This window comes from Schistocerca serialis, chromosome 1 (genome assembly GCF_023864345.2).
Source record: "Schistocerca serialis cubense isolate TAMUIC-IGC-003099 chromosome 1, iqSchSeri2.2, whole genome shotgun sequence".
Taxonomy (NCBI): Eukaryota; Metazoa; Arthropoda; class Insecta; order Orthoptera; family Acrididae; genus Schistocerca; species Schistocerca serialis.
This window is the reverse complement of record NC_064638.1, coordinates 279410106-279428327: the sequence shown is the minus strand read 5'-3', so window position 1 is coordinate 279428327 and position 18222 is coordinate 279410106. Positions and strand designations below refer to the sequence as shown.

The 18222-nt window shown below is 42.3% G+C and overlaps 1 protein-coding gene across 1 annotated transcript in view; it reads right to left on the bottom strand.

The window, feature by feature from the left end:
• Positions 1 to 18222, bottom strand: part of LOC126465925 (uncharacterized) — a 405052-nt gene that overhangs the window by 211451 nt on the left and 175379 nt on the right. The window contains exon 12 of the mRNA XM_050096347.1: positions 15449 to 15628. Within this exon, the coding sequence (XP_049952304.1) occupies positions 15449 to 15628 (180 nt within the window). The remainder of the gene's footprint in view (positions 1 to 15448; positions 15629 to 18222) is intronic.

The window sequence follows — 18222 nt, the reverse complement described above, 5'->3', positions numbered from 1 at the left end:
CAAGAGGTATGTGCTCACAAAGTAATATTGACAGCCGATTAAGTTATATCTCCTGACGTGATAACTCAGTTGATGGTGGCTCGTAGCTTACTTGCGGATCGGAATCAGCCTTTATATTGCGGTTTCGACGTCACAAGGACTGGTGAGGTGTCGGAAGGAATATTAAATAAACTGGAAAGAGATGAATATGCGTTGCAGATTTTGCTTGTGAAATGGGCACCTTGAGCTATCCATATAAAATACGTATTTCTCAAACCATGTGGATCATGAAAATATGATATAGGTATTACGTAACGAATTCGTTGTTGATGTTGCCAAGAAATATCTAACTATACCAGTGGTTCGCAGCTTTGGGGGGGGGGGGGGGGGGGGGGAAGGGGGTAAATACCTCTGAGGGGTAAAAAGAAATTTTCTGAAGGATAAAAACAAAAGGGTTCGATAGCATTTCGGTCACGGAATTAAATTATTTGTAAAATACCAGTAATTCTATTTTCTTCAGATACTAGCATTAACAAGATACAATGAGATGGAGATTACATCTTGTGAAACAAATATACAAATAACATCTTCCTCATTTTGCCCACCCACTACTACACACATACATTTTAAAATGCGTCTATGACGGCAAAAGTGAGACATATACGTCACATATGCTTAAATATCTCATGGAAATGCCTTGTCAGAGTTATAAGTAGTTCTCACAAAGGATCAGAAACTGATTTTGTTGTGTAGGACTTCATACGTAATGGTAAGGAGAAGTGGGCTAATGAGTGTTGCGGCTAATGAGTGTGTCATTGTAGGAAGATGGACAGCAACAGAAAATACTTTTGAATACATTGTGGGAGCAAGAGTCATCAGTGTTGTTACTAATAGTTAATATCTAAAACAGTCTTGATCACAAATTACTTATTTCAGTGACAGGTTTCTACTACAACTGTGGTCGTGTTCAGACCAATGAGCAAGAACCTCCCTATGGTGGTAAATCACTACCACCAGAAGGAGGTTCTTGCTCATTGGTCTGAAGATGATCACAGTTGTGGTCGAAACCGGTCACCGGAATAAATAATTTGTGATCAAGAGTGTTTTCGATAGTAAATAGCAGCAGGAAGGATTAGCGAAAAAGTTAACACAACAAACATAAGATTTATTGAACTTGTATTTCTCCAAATATACGAAACTCATTGCAAATAACGCGGAAGAAACAGAGTCCAGTTATCGCAATGTTGCAGGAAGGAGGCTCCAAGTGCAAGTGGGCTGAGCCACTCATGCAGGCCTCGTGGCTGCAGAGGGCGCTCGTGTTACAGAGCTGCTGGGGCTGTAGCTAAGCAGGCATGCTCCATTGAGTCCACCAGGTCCTGCCCAATCGCTGTCGGCGTCTCAGGGAACTTAGATTTCCGTTGCTTTGATGCGCATGGCGTAGTATTGATATATGATGCCACAGCTTCATTATTTACTTTGCAGCACACAAACGAACAATTTAAGAGCCCTGCCCAATAGCAACAATTTAATAGCTACTATGCTGATGCAGAGTCTACAGTGCATTATAATAATTATAATTACTATTATTGTTATTATTACTAGGTCTACAAATTTGCTTCCACCGTTTTTTCTCGAAGTTCGGCGCTTTATTGTGAAAAACTTACAAAAAAATTATGACTCGTAGTATTGACCATCGCTGGCCTCTGAATTCTTCCATATTTCGGATAGCATAAGAATACCGTGGCGGAAAAACTGGGTGTCTTTTGTGGGGATCCATGAATAGATTCAATTTTGCACTTGTTCATATGATTGAAAGTGCTGGTCAGTCAGACGGTATATATGAAGACAGTGACTGTGCAACTCATTAGAATGAAATTACAATTAAATCAATACAATGAAATGAATACTCTTAGCTGCATACAGGCGATGATATACGTCAACGGGGACAGCTGAAAACGTGTGCCCCGACCGGGACTCGAACCTGGGTTCTCCTGCTTGCATGGCAGACGCTCTATCCATCTGAGCCACCGAGGACATAGTGGCTGGAGAGACTGCAGGGACTTATCTCTGGCACGCCTCCCGTGAGACTCAAATTCCCAACTTATTGTCCCGCACTATATTCGTAGAGCCCCTGCCCATTACACTCATTACTCACGGCTTTACCGAATCCTGTAAGAGTTCGGGCAATGTGTGTGCATCCGCACAGTAGATGGTCAAATGGCCGGTGAGTCTTAGCTATACAGATGAAGATGGTGATGATGTATTGATTTAATTGTAATGTATGCCGCTGGTCGAAAAAGGTGGTAGTCAGAGAGAGCAACGTATGGAGAATACGGCGGCAGGGATAGGAATTCTCATTTCAAAGTTTCCATGTAAATTTTGAAGGGTTTTGCGACATGTGGTCGGGCACTGACCTGCTGCAAAATTACATTTACGTGTCTATCGCTGTATTGTGGCCGTTGGTGTTTCAGTGCTGGGCTGGAACGCACCAGTTGCTTTCGATATTGGTGTCCTCTGACTGTCTTCGTCTGTTTCAGCAGGTACGAAAACGTTCTGTCTTACTCCGCCATGCCGGTCTTCGACGTCAAAATCACCGTTCTTAAGGCGTTGAAAACACTCTCTGCACGTTCTTCCACCAATAGTTCCCTCACCACCGGTCTTACCCACCATTTTAAGAGCCACAGCCGCAGGTTTCTTCATGTTAAAGCAGAAAATTAAAACTTCCCGCAAATGGCGAGAAATAGGTACGTCATTTGACGTAATCAATCGAGAATAACCTTATGATACAATCACAAATCGACTAATATTTTTATGGCATTATGTTTGCAGATGCCTAAGCTTATTGTATTACACCTATGACCAACCACCTGAACCTCACTTGCCGCTACTGCCGTTCACTGCAAAACGGTGGAAGAAAAGTTGTAGAACTAATATTATTATTATTATTATTATTATTATCAATGGCAGTCGTCAGACACAAAGTATTGGCAGTTTCAAATCTTCCAGCGTCTGTCAGTTCGGAAGTAAGGAGTCCAGCTATCAAGTGATTTAGAAAGTATAGTGCACACATTTTAACTTGGCTGAATTTAAATGCATACCCAGGGAGTCGGTGTAGCAAGTGCCGCCAGACAAAGTAGTGGTGCAGAGGAAGGAAATTTTGTACCAAGTGTCTACCCTCACTGCAAATACTTAGATTTACTTTCTGAAGAGAATTTTTTTGGCATTCCATAAACAAATTTTGTTAGAAATAAGCAGTACAAATTGTTTCACTGATTCATTACTTCGTGATTTGAAGGATCACCTACAGAAACTAGATATCACTTTCATCATTTAAAAAACAAAAGTGTTGAAAGAATTTTTTTCATTCTGATGTTTAGTTAAGCGCTAATTTTGATGAGGATGGTAAGCTGGGGAGGGGGGGGGGGGGGGGAGGTAGTTACTACCTAATATATAATTGCGCTTTGGGGTAGTAGTCTCACAAATGCTAGAAACCTGTGTACTAGACGAATCATGACAGTGACAAAGACGTTAATACAAGATCAGTAGGATCAACACAAGGGTGAACTTTCAATCGCCTTTCATATTCCAGAGGCGCACCTGAATATTAAGGGCCGTGCACGGAAGATTTTAAGGCTGCACAATTACTTTCACGCCACTCTGTGCAAACTTTTAAACATACTGAACTAGTAAACGCTACGTGTTAAAATTGGGATAATCAAAAGGTGAGATAAAAGCCGATACGGCCTCAACTTTAAAAGCCGAGAGAATATTTTACGAAGATGTTTTGAAGTTTGTTCAGCTATGATTGCAAGAAGAAGGGTGAGTCTCCAAGCATTTTATAAAGTCACTTTAATGGTTCAAATGGCTCTGAGCACTATGGGACTTAACCTCTGAGGTCATCAGTCCCCTAGAACTTAGAACTACTTAAACCTAACTAACCTAAGGCCATCACGCACATCCATGCCCGAGGCAGGATTCGAACCCTTGACCGTAACGGTCGCGCGGTTCCAGACTGTTGCGCCCAGAACCGCTCGGCCATTCCGGTCGGCAAAGTCACTTTAAGATCTGTGAACTCATTCACTGGTCTCTTTAGCGGTATGAGACATGGGAGATCATACATGTTGACTACTCGGTTGAACTAAGACTGGAAAGAGAATCATTTTTCCAGACTTTGAGGTCTTGGTGCATTTCTCAACAAGTCCACGCGTTCAAAGTAACAAACAAGACGTTTGTTACAACACTCACTGGCAATGCGAACGCTGTTCCATTATCTGATGGAGCTAAAGCTACAGAGAACGAATTCAATCACCTATCTCATTTTCCATTAAAGTTTTAATAAAGGTAGAGGACTTTCCTTTTCTTAATAAAACATCGAACCTAGGTCATTACTGACTGCCTTAAGTTTCATTTAATACGTCAGTAAGACGTGATATGTTCATTAGCACTAACTTCATTGTTATTACTTGTTTCCCGAGGACCTTAGTTTATTTTCTGCTGCTACTGTGGCTGATCTGGAACAGATTCAGTATTTTTCGAAAAAGTAAGGAACATAATATCCCGTGTTTTACGGGCCATGTTTTTCCAATGGACACCACAACACTGTCTGCTCTTATTTATTTCAGCAACAATTCACTAGAAAAGCGTCAATTACAACTTAAACCACAGCACTACTCGCACTGGAAACCATTACTACATGCAGACTGCAGCTAGCTGTCTGCTCCCGTCTCTCCAGTGACGACACAGCAAGCAGCCCTGCGTGACCGAAATTCACGCAGCAATACAGCAACCACCTGAGCTGTGTTGGTCCAATGAATAGCTCACTTCAGAGTGTTCTCAGAGTACTTTATTAAGTGTCCCTCTCTCCCTAAGCACCGAGGAAGAAGGGACTGATTTGTTTTCCGTGCTCTGAAAGGACTACAGATGCAGAGGTTAGTAGCAGAATACAGTTGTAGTACGGTGATCGTCGTTTCAAATTTGGAAATTTGTGGTAAGTTTTTATGGGACCAACTGCTGAGGTCATTGGTCCCTAAGTTTACGCACTACTTAATCTAAATTAAACTAACTTACGCTAAGGACAACACACACACCCATGGCCGAGGGAGGACTCGAACTTCCAACGGGGGGAGCCGCGCGGACCGTCACAAGACGCCTGAGACCACGAGCTACCCAGCGCGGCTATCATTGTTTCACTTTATGAAAAATTTACAAGTGGGTAAATTGGTTTCAAACGAAAAGCGTTAAAGTAGTTCATCCGCTTCAGAAACCGACAGTAAAATGAAGACAATTGAGGGAATAATTTGTGGTTATCGACATGCCAGAACCGTTCGTCATGAGTTGAACATTAGTACTTGCCATTTCCCACAAATCTGCAGGCTGTCCGAAAGTTTGCGCTCCTTGGGTACCATCTCAAATGACAGATAAACCCCAACCCGAACGCTATTCGCAGCAAAGACGTCAGTGATCTGTACACGTGTTTGTCAGATTTGCATAAGGACATGAAAATTTTTTGTTCATCAGTAGGGTTCTGCATATCAATTTACAGGAACTCTAAAGGAAAAACTGTTTACCGAACTAAATAACATTGACAATGGGGACAGACGAAAAAAAAGGATCAAATGCTGCATTCTTCCCACGCCATTTCTGGAAACCACAGAAAACCTAGAAGTGGGCAGAATTTCAGCCAGACTTTGGCGAGGAGTTATTGCCTTCTTTGAGCCACAAGGAGTAATTGGTGATAAAAGAACACTTCAATATTTTGCTGACAACACTACAGTTATATCTTATTTTTACGCAGTACAGTCAATGGACTCTGTACTTGATTATGTTATTAGTTAAGATAGGGAAAAAAGAAATAAATTCAAACAATAGATTTTTCAACAGCGACTGAGAGACACAGTAATCAAGGCGTGATTACATAACGCCACCGTAAACGGAAAAAATATTCTTCTGAAGTGCTGTTCACGTTATCTGCGGAGGCGTTCGTCGATAAGACTGCCCGAAACTCCCTTCCACCTAATAGGTTTTTAAACGGTAATTTTTCCGTGCGCTGTACATTTGTAGAGTATGCTGCTCCCTATCTGAATTGTTCTTTCTCGATGGATAACGAGTAATGTTTTCGAGTAGAAATCAAACAATGGTCATAACTGACGATGCAAAAAGAAATGTGCCACATCTATAATGAATTCGAGCTCGATTCACAATCATCATTCCTTTAGCTTAGTTTGCGTGATAAATTTTCTACCTCCTTCTAGGCAGGTTTTGGCTAGATTCTCTTTTTCCTCTTCTGATGAACAATATGGTTTCTATAAAACTAAAAAAAACAGAAATTTCATTTTTCAATCACATCCATTTTTCTTGTGTGTTATAGATTACATTTATAACAGAGAATTAGGAAAGAAAAAGAAGGTATTGGTGGAAAATTGTGACTTCCAGCCGCTCAGGGCATTGCGGTAACGCAAAGATGAATGTTCAAAATTTGTGCCGGACCGGAACAAATTTTCAACTTTCGCCACTGTATTACCACAGTGCCCTGTTCGGCTGGAAGTTACGATTTCCCACCCAAGCCATTCCCTTTCTTTCCTCATCCTCTACTTCATACAAATCTATACATCAACTGCGTCATAACCACTGTTGTCTGTTCTGTGGAACATGTCCGACAGAACAGATACCACTCAGATATACACTTTTTTTATTACGACGCCACTGGGATGAGTAAGACAACTTTTTTTGAGTCGTCAGTCTTCTGATTGGTTTTATGCGGCCCGCCACGAATTCCTCTCCTGGGCCAACCTTTTCACCTCAGAGTAGCACTTGAAACCTACATCCTGAATTATATGCTGTATATATTCCAATCTCTGTCTTCCTCTACAGTTTTTGCCCTCTACAGCTTTCTCTAGTACCATGGAAGTCATTCCCTGATGAAACTTACTGGCAGATTAAAACTGTATGCCGGACCGAGACTCGAACTCGGGACATCTGCCTTTCGCGGCCAAGTGTCCTACCATCTGAGCTACCCAAGCACGACTCACGCTCCGTCCTCACCGCTTTACTTCTGCCAGTACCTCGTCTCATACCTTCCAAACTTCGCAGAACCTTCCATATTTCGCAGAAGCTTCTGTAAAGTTTGGAAGGTAGGAGACCAGGTACTGGCAGAAGTAAAGCTGCGAGGACGGGGCGTGAGTCGTGCTTGGGTAGCTCAGATGGTAGAGCACTTGCCCGCGAAAGACAAAGGTCCCGAGTTCGAGTCTCGGTCCGGAACACAGTTTTAATCTGCCAGGAAGTTTCATATCAGCGCACACTCCGCTGCAGAGCGAAAATCTCATTCTGTCAGTCCCTGATGTCTTAACAGATGTACTATCATCCAGTCCCTTCTCCTTGTCAGTGTTTTCCACATGTTCCTTGCCTCTCCGATTCTGCGCAGAACCTCCTCATTTCTTACCTTATCAGTCCACCCAATTTTCTATATTCTTCTGTAGCACCATTCAAATGCTTCGATTCTCTTCTGTTCCGGTTTTCCCTCAGTCCGTGTTTCACCTATCACAGCAAAAACGGTCGCCTATAAGATGAGCGGGTACTGGTATTGTACACTGATGGCAGCGCAGGGTCGCTAATCCTCATAAGGCCTCGCAGAATGCTGGGTGTAGTGGCCGTGCGGTTCTAGGCGCTACAGTCTGGATCTGCGAGACCGCTATGGTCGCAGATTCGAATCCTGCCTCGGGCGTGGATATGTGTGATGTCCTGAGGTAAGTTAGGTTTAAGTAATTCTAAGTTCTAGGGGACTGATGACCTCAGAAGTTGCGTCCCATAGTGCTCAGAGCCATTTGAACCATTTTTTGAACCTCGCACAATGCGTGTGATAACATGATTTTTAAGTCATCCGTCTATCGTCTAGTTTTACGCTGACCTCCATCTTTTACCAGTCGTATATTAACAGTTTCATCTCTAGACAACTGCTAACTCAAAATCCTCAAACCTGTTTTGCGTAATACGAGAGTATTTGGTAAGTCTAGTCAAAAAGAAAAAAATGTTTGTTTCGTAAGTAACTCACATTACTTCTCGACGTAGTTTCCTATGAAGGATATACACTTGGCCCAACGATACTCTTGCTTCTTCATCCCATGGGAAAAATGGGTTCTGTCAGACTCTGAAAAATACTCGCTGACTGCAATTATCACTTTCTCATTTGATGAAAACTTCCTCCAAACAAGCAAAAATTTCAAGTTATGGAACAAGAAAAAGTCACTTGGGGGCCACGTCTGGTGAATAGGGTTGTTGAGGAACCAATGCAGAGTCCAGTTCACGCACTTTTGCCATTGTTATCGCTATGTTTGGGGTAGTGCATTACCCTAGTGAAAGAACACCTTTTTTACGTACCAAACTTTGTTTTTTTTCAGACAATGAAAATTTCAAACTGTTCAAGAATTAAGTCCACTTATGGTTCTACTTTTTTTCAAGTAATCGATGAGGATCTCCTTGGGATTCCCAAAAAACAGTGGCAACCACATTACCAACCAGCTTTCACCAGCGTTTGTCCATTGTTTAGACTGCCGTCTTGACTCTGGGGTGCAGTGACAGATCCAGGTTTCATCAACAGTCACAAATTGCTGCTAAAAGTTTCGCGGATTGCGATTAAACATCGCCAGACATTGTGAGTGGAAGCAGTCGCAGCACCACGCCGTACGCAGCTTCTTCATAGCCAATTCTCCAAGCAGGATATTATGCACGTGCTCGGTCGAGATGCCTACAGCCTCCGCAGTCTCACAAATTTTTATTCGGCGATCTTGCATTACCACATCATGGATTTTGTCAATGGTTTCCTTTGCAGTGACCTCAACTGGGCGGCCGGAGTGTGCTTTCCCTCCGGTGCTTTTCCGACTATGTTTAAATTCGTCAATCAAAAGGTTAATGATCTTCAATGATGGTGCAGAGTTCGCATCACCTTCATCCATTTCTGTTTAGATCTGTGCGGCAGTCATACCCTTCATATGAAAATGTTTAGTCACTGCACGTCACTGTCGACACACTGACAAATTCATGCGGCTGTCAACCATGAACTGCACACTGCAGTGTTGACATTCTGTATACAATTCTGGGAGTAATGAAGCTTACCAACCATAAAGAAGCAACAAAACTGTTCCATTCTATCACAGAAATTTACCAGACTTATCAAACCACCCTATTAGAGTCTTTCTGTGATCTATTCTCCTGTCTGCTGCTCGTTCCAGCGCTCTAACGACATCCAGGCACAGTACTGGGCGCTGTAGTAGATGTAAACTTTCAAGTTTTCTCAGAGCGATTGGTTAATGTTGTGCTCCCTGGTTTTCTGCCGATTTGTTTCCATTTCACGCACAATATTTCGGTGATCGACCCAGCTATCTTCTTCAGGTGCTTCGAGTTTGTTGTTATGCGTACTCCACAGTCTGGTTGAAGCCCAGGTGGAGAGTAGACACAACAGCAAAACTAATAGCACCTGAAGAAGATGGCTGGGTCGATCGGCGAAATATCTACAGGAAAGTGTTCGCTTGTTTGTATTTCAAACAAATCTACAGTTTTATTCCGACCTTGATGAAGTTTTGCGAACTTCACTTTCAAGGCAGAGGAGGTCGCTGTCTACATAAGATTTCGTAATCTGACTTGAAACACGTATGTGTGTGACATTAAAAGGGAAAATTGTTACCAAAAATGCCTAAAGGTTCTTGGCCGATTTAATTCAAATTTTCACACGATTTCATAATAAACATTTGGGTGGACACAGGCTATATTTTTTCAAATATTAAAGAGAAACGTTGTTACCAAACATCTCGAAAAGTACTTGACCGATTTACTTCAAAGTTATTAGCTGATTTTCATCAAACATGGCCAATTATATGTGGCGTGCTGCTTAAGAGTCGGCACACCGAATAGTTTGTTTGTTTGCACTCCAGACGGACAAACGAAGAACACTGTATACCACCAAGTTTTCTGATAAGTTTTATTTCACAGCTTTATTCGAATTTGCTAAAATTATACCTCTGCAGACTGTAAATACACTTTCATTATTTTTCCGTGGAAGGTACGTTTCGCAGCTTGTAATGTAGGAACTGCTAAATCGGCATGTTTTTTTCGGGTAATTAGGGGTTTTTTCACACCTGCAGATTATAAAGATCTATTTAAGTTGTACAAAATATTAATCAATATATGTGAAATATTTATTCATTAAACATATGAACACACTTTTGACTCAAAATATTTCTCGCAGAAAGTTAAATGCATTTAAAAGATAAAAGTATGTGTTTTACAATTACATTTTAGCTATATAATGCTTCACAGATATATTACTTTAATTTATAATTTAAAAAGGAATCGGAGCATAATCTCTGATGTAATTGTTATTAGTAAACTATAGGTTAGAAACTGATGTGTATTTGCAAATGTTAGACCGGAAACCTATAACCTGGTTTTTGTGAATGCCACTAGTGAAGACGTATATATTCGTTGCATTCCGTTGATTCAAATATGGCCTGCTGTTTAAAGCAACTGCAGTTCCCATGTGGATTGCATTCGTTATGAGTAGCAATAAGGAACAGGACCAATCAGTTTACGTGGCAGGTACTAAACATCCCAGGCAACGCCGGCACTGCAGCAAGTTGTGCATAAAATGGAAATAAGAACTTGGCAGAACATATGGAATCAAACTATTAGCGGTAGTACATGTTCCACTGTCCAGTTATCTACTCCGGACAGTCTCCCAACGAATACTTTCCTGGCCCATTATATTCGGCATTTCTTCATGTCGTACTTTTTACCTCTGCACTTAATTTTTAACATTCTGCGATACCATTATATTTCAAATGCTTGCGAACTTCTGGTAGTCCAGTTCTCATTTCCATAAATGTTGTAAAGTTTCAGAAAATTCCACCTCATTTCCGTAACACTATCTGATACTAGTCGAGCTCTTTTGTTGAAGAAAGTTTCCTGCACCTGTGACAATCGATTTCTGATCGTCTTTGCTGCGTCCACCGTGTGTAAATCTCACTTCCTCGGTAGAAGAATTATTTCACTCCTTCTGGTACGGTGTCGTTCCTAAACCTCTGCAATCTATTTTGTGAACTCTGGTCTTTCAATGCCAAAAGTAGTTACCTCTCTACTCTTCATCACATTCGACTCCTTTGCTTATCCCTAATGGATCTGTGACACGAAATGAAACACAAAAATTGAAACATAAACGGATAAAATACAAACTTAGTGGAGCTGTGGAACTCATATTTCCAAAACAAAAATATTAGAAATAGTTACCTGTCACTAACGTGCCTCAACGAACTCGGGTACGTGAGCCTGTGCTCATTTAGTTACGTAAATGGGTATCAAACATACAATCTACAGTTCACTCAGGTAGATACATACTTAATCAGTCTTTTTCCGTGAAATAAAAGAAAATACCATAGACTTTGCGTGATCAGTGGATTTTCACCACGCCAGATGACATAAGACTGATAGAACACCCTCATTTAGTAAGTAGTTTACATTTTAACCTTTGACATCGGAAGATAAACTAATGTTATAGAGGCCGCACAGATAGCGTGCGGTCTATTGCACGGCTTTCCGGACTGGGAAGGAGCTCCTGGCCCCAGCACGAATCCGCCCGGCAGACTTGTGTCGAGGTCCCGTGAGCCAGCTAGTCTGTGGATGGTTTTTAGGCGGTTTTCCATCTGCCTCGGCGAATTCGGGCTGGTTCCTCTTACTCCGCCTCAGCTACACTATGTCGGCGATTACTGCGCAAACAAGTTCTCCACGTACGCGTACACCACCATTACTCTACCACACAAACATAGGGGTTGCACTCGTCTGGTGTGAGACGTTCCCTGGGGGTCCACCGGCGGGGACGGAGCCTCTCCGTCGTGTCTAGGCCCCCGGTTAACATACAATACAATGTTATGGAACTGTAAGCAGGCCTTTTGCTGCCTAAATTCAGGTGGTGCGACTTTTCTATTACAGTCTAAAACGAACCGGAATTTTTCTGGTCTGGAACGTATGCACACTGGTTTCTGCCTTCTTTTAGGATTGTTATCGTTATTTGGGTTATAGGAGCTAAACAGACGACTGGCTTGAATACTTAGGTAGCTTAAGTTTGGCATTGTTATTTTTCAAATTTCAATTACAGTAGGGATAATTAAAGCCGGAGAACACGTATTACGGAATGAACTTACTCGTTCCAAATTGTTTATCGAATGTCCATGAAAGAGATAGTTCCCCGAAACTGGAAGAATGCTGTAATTATTGTACATTATACGGAAAAAGAAAGACAACACAAAAAAAAACAGCTCAGTCAACCACCGCTTCGCAAAGTACAAGATATTCATAAAAATGATCACTAACAGAACAGAAAAAACGCGGAATTTTACACAAGAAAAGGAGGACGCAAACATCAAAAGCAGCTGTAACATGATGGATGAATTTACAAGTCGTAAATGGAAATATAAAACGAAGTAATGAGTATAGTTTAACACTTTGCCTGTGAATTATCAATACAGGCCGAACATTTTGTGCATTCAGGAAACGAATGACACCACGCATTTCGCATGATTTTCGGAAGGTTACAGAACGAAGAGGAGTGATTGCTCAACAAGAAAAAAAGGCTCGCACTGAAACAGGGGAAGTAGCTAATTGCGTGGTTGTTATAGCGATGGTTAGGAGATCGCCGTCGGGCGTGGGGCACAGTCGTTCTTTACTTTCTGGACGGCCCTCGTATCTCTGATACCTCTTTCATTAAAGTTCATGACGATACCAGGAAACGCAGATCTGAAATAGGTGATTCTGTTATCAAACCCATTCTCAGCAAGTCCTAGAGGAGGTTCCCTGACTCTTGAAGTGGGGAAAACGGAGGAGAAGTATCCACACGTCTGAACTTTCTTTGGTTTGCTGTGGGCATAAACTACCGCAATGAATGGAAGACTTAATACAGAAACTTTGAAAGTAAATCTGAAAATTAATTATGCTGTTTTTGGTGTTGTGATCTTCAGTCCGAAGACTCGTTTGCTGCAGCTCTCGATGCTAGTCCATCCCATGCAAGCTACATCTTTCTGAATCTGCTTACTGTATTCCTGTCTCGCTCTTCCCCTAATATTTTTATTCCACACACCTCCCTCCAATGCTAAATTAATGATCCCTTGATGTTCCATCAACCGATACCTTCTTTTGGTCAAGTTGTGCCGCGAATTTCTTATCTCCTCTGTTCTGTAATTCTTCATTAATTACGCGATCGACCAATCCAATCATCTGTTGCGCCACATTTCGAAAGAGTTTATTCTCTTTTTATGCGTACTGTTTACCGTCCATGTTTCACTTCCATACATGGTTACACTCCGGACAAATACCCTCAGAAAAAATCTTCCTAACTCTTAAATCTATATTCAATGGTAACAGATTTCTCTTCTTCAGAAATGCTTTTCTTGCCATTGCCAGTCTACGATTAATATCCTCTCTACATCAGCCATTTGCTGCCCAAATAGCAAAACTCATCTACTGCTTTTAACGACTTGCTTCCTTATCTGATTCCGTTAGCATTATCTGATTTAATTCAGCTTAATTCCATCATCTCTGTTTTGCTTTTATTGATGTTTACCTTATATCCTCCTGTCAAAAACAATCCATTCCGTCCAACTACTCTTCCAAGTCCTTTGCTGTTTCTGGCAGAACTGTAGTGTCATCGGCAAACCTCAAAAGTTTTATTTCTTCTCCCTGAACTTAATTCCCTACCCCAATACTTTTTTTTTTGTTTCCTTCGATGCTTGTTCAATGTACAGACTGAATAAGATCGGGATAGGCTACAATCCTGCTTCACTCGATTTTCAACCACTGCCTCCGTTTCATGCCCCTCGACTCTGACAACTGCCGCCTGGTTTCTGTACAAATTGTAAATAGCCCTTCGCTCCATGTATTTTACCCCTATTACCTCCAGAAAATCAAAGAGAGTATTCCAGCCAACATTGTCAAAAGTCTTTTCTAAATCTACAAATGCTGTAGATGTAGGTTGGCCTTTGCTTAACCTACCTTCTAACATAAGTCTTAGGGTCAGTATTGCCTCCCGTGTTCCTACATTTCTGCAGAATCCAAATTGATAATCCCCAAGGTCGGCTTCAACGTTTTTATTCTTCTGTAAAGAATTCGTGTTGGCATTTCGCAATCCTGACTTATTAAACTGTTATTTTCATACCTGTCAGCAATTACTTTCTTTGGGCCTGAAACAGCAACATTCTTCTTGAAGTTTGAGAGTATTTCGCCTGTCTCGTACGTCCTGCACAACGGTTGGAAGAGTTTTGTCATGGCTGGCTCTCCCAAGGCTATCAGTAGTTCTGACGGAATATCGTCTCCTTGCAGTGCCTTGCTTTCAGAGCTTTGTCAAATTCTTCTCGCAGTATCATATTTCCCATGTCATCCTCATCCATGGCCACTTCCATGTCTATAATGTTGCTTTCAAGTTCATCTCCCATAAAAAGGCACTCTATATACCCTTTCCACCTTGTAGTTATAATAAAACTAAATGTATGTATAATCAGCACATCAAAAGATAACTATTCTATTTGACATTGAATTCATAAATCGAGTTGTCACTTACTTTTAGGTGCGACACATGAAGACATTGCGACTGGACAGACAGCAAAAAGAAGAAAAAAAAACCTAGCTTATTTTTCAGAAAGAAAACAATTTTCAAAAATGAGCTTCCAATAAGACTTAAACAGGAAGTTTAAAATCAATGTGACTAACCAGTTTCAAGTAACAGTGTAACACGTTTTTGCAACGTGAAAACCATCCACAACCAAGGCTGGTCAGCTTGTTATGGTGTAATGCATGTTGGGAATTACTAGCACAAAATATCGAACAAACAAATACATTACAGGACATAATGAAATGAAAAATGTAATTATAATTGTAACGAAAAATGAAGGAAGACAAAGCTGAACATGGATGTTAGACGGACCAAGGAACTTGTTTATTGGATATCATTAATCAAAATCATCAAATGTGTGTGAAATTTTATGGGAGTTAAGCTTACACACTACTTAACCTAAATTATCCTAAGGACAAACACACACACCCATGCCCAAGGGAGGACTCGAACCTCCGCCGGGACCAGCCGCACGGTCCATGACTGCAGCGCCCAAACCGCTCGGCTAATCCCGCACGGTGGATATCATTAGATTAGGCTCGCAAAGTATAAGTAGAAGCTAGGAGAAAGATCCTACGAAAATACCTGGACGGAAACATGGATGTTGTCATCATAACAGCCCTTCACACCGACCCTAAATGTCAACGTGAAGAACTTCTTTAGACAACAAAGAAGAAAAAACCTAGGCTCAAACATATTGGCGTAGAAACATAGGGCACGGAAAAAGCGGTAGTACTGTTAGAAGATTTTCATGCTACTGTTTCTTTCTGGTGGTAAGTCAACATCAGAATAAAATGCTCTCGCTATCATAAGAACGAAACGTACTTTTGTTGTGTGCTGTTGCCAGAAGTTCATCGAAGTCAGCCATGGTTCCAAAAGTAGGATCGATGTCCCTGAAATCTGAGATGTCGTAACCATTGTCAGCCATCGGCGACCTGAAGATAGGAGACATCCATATCGCTGACACTCCAAGATCTCTCAGGTAGTCCAGTTTCTCGATTATACCTGCAAACAATACAGACACCTATTGTAAATGTCTCCGTTTTTGATGAGGTAACGTAGTTTCATACGGAGATATTTTTTTTAGTTCAAATACTGAAAGTTAAAATATCAGAACGTAATGAAGATACATGTTGTCAGCATTCTATATGTTCTTCGTTATCCGGAAAGGAATGTGTCAGGTCGCTGTTCCACTGAAATATCTCTGAGTTCGTGAATAATGAGGCTTAACCGCTGTATTTTGCATCGTGTGGCGTGGTTGGCCATAATTAGTGTTTTCGTCGGGTAAGCGTGCTTTGCAGCAATTTTTTAAGTGTTACATTGTGTGTGTGTGTGTGTGTGTGTGTGTGTGTATGTGTGTGTGAGTGCATGCGCGCGCGCATCCCTTGTGCCTTGTGTACATATCTGCGTTTGTGTGAGTAGGGGACGGGGCTTATTTATATAACAGTCATTGACGTTTTTAGATACACACACACACATCAAAAAAAGTTCCGGAACCTGTACAGAAAACTGGAATAGAGGTCAACATAAATATCATTTCTTCCCTTTTTCCCTTTTTATAGCTCATGAAAACCACACACTGCATGTTGTACCACCATACAGCGAGACCTTCAGAGGTGGTGGTCAAGATTGCTGTACCTCTAATACCCAGTAGCACGTCCTCTTGCATTCATGCATGCCTGCATTCGTCGTGTCATACTATCCACAAGTTCATCAAGGCACTGTTGGTCCAAAATTGTCCCACTCCTCAACGGCTATTCGGCGTAGATCCTTCAGAGCGGTTGGTGGGTCACGTCGTCCATAAATAGCCCTTTTCAATCTATCCGAGGCATGTTCGACAGGGTTCATGTCTGGAGAGCATTCTGGCCACTCTACTCGAGCGATTTCGTAATCCTGAAGGAAGTCATTCACAAGACGTGCACGATGGGGGCGCGAACTGTCCTCCATGAAGACGAATGCCTCGTCAATATGCTGCCGATCAGTGACGTACGTTGGCCGCACATAATGACACCCCAAAACAGCAGGGAACCTCCATCTTACCGCACTCACTGGACAGTGTGTCTAAAGCGTTCAGCCTGATCGGGTTGCCTCCAAACATGTCTCCGATGATTGTCTGGTTGAAGGAATATGTGTCACTCATCGGTAAAGAGAACATGATGCCAATCCTGAGCGGTCCATTCGGCATGTTGTTGGGCCCATCTGTACCGCGCTGCATGGTGTCGTGTTTGGAAAGATGGAAGTCGCCATGGACTTCGGGAGTGAAATTTTGGAAATTTGTGGTAAGGTCTTAAGGGACCAAACTGCTGAGGGCATCGGACCCTATCGGGAGTGAAGCTGCGCATCATGCAGCCTATTGCGCACAGTTTGTGTCGTAACACGACGTCCTGTGGCTGCAAGAAGAGCATTATGCAACATGGAGGCGTTGCTGTCAGAGCTCCTCCGAGCCATGATCCGTAGGTAGCGGAATCCACTGCAGTAGTAGCCCTTGGGCGGCCGGAGCGTGGCCTGTCATCGACAGTTCCGCCTCTCTGTATCTCCTCCATGTCATTTCGAGACACCTGGACTCTACCCTTGTTGAGAGTCCTTCGTGGCACAAAGTAGCAATGCGGACGCGATCGAACCGCGGTATTGACCGTTTAGGCGTGGTTGAACTACAGACAGCACGAGCCGCGTACCTCCTTCCTGGCGGAATGACTGCAACTGATCGGCTGTCGGACCACCTCCGTCTAATAGGCGCAGCTCATGCATGTTGTTTACATCTTTGGGCGGGGTTACTGACATCTCTGAACAGTCAAAGGGACTGTGTCTGTGAGACAATAGCCACAGGCAACGTTCATCTTCAGGAGTTCTGGGAACCGGGGTGATGCATTCCTGCAGCAGCAGGTCAGTTGAGGTAGTGCAGTGAGCGGCGACGACTGTGTTCAGGTCAGCAGCTCTGTGCATTTTCTTGAAGTGCGAAAGACCAGTTCGCGCTGCTAACCATATGTTTAGAAAACACGAACAGTGTGCATGGATTAGTATTGAACTGGCACTTGGGTGGAGCACACAACAGTCTTCCCTTCAGACACCGCATCCCGCCACCCTTCATGGGAATGCACGAAGCCACACGGTGAACCCAGTACAGGAGCTCCTGCCTACGTGGGCGATACTGGAACATACACCGTATTCACCACATAGGAATACATACGATTTCGACCTGTTTTCTAAAATGAAGGAACCTCTTCATGGCACGTGCTACAACTCAAGAGAAGACATCATCTGTACCATAGGGCGGTGCTTTTAAGACATCGACCGTGACAGGTGCGCTGATGGTGTTCGACGCCTTCCATCTCTGTGGGGAGAAGATGACAGAAATGCGTGACGATTATACTGAGGGCATGTAATGCAGTGTGTCAGTAACATCTAATATGAAATATAACCGAGCTGCCACTACTTTTAAAAGAAGTCAGTAGCGTTCAACAGTGAACCCTGTACATAAGATCATGGTCGAGTGGCAACATCGCAGTTAATAGATATGTTAAACTAGCGACAAAACAACTGACAAAAACACGAACTCACGAAAGCTAGTTGAGTCTAATAACTGGTTCGTACAAACTAAC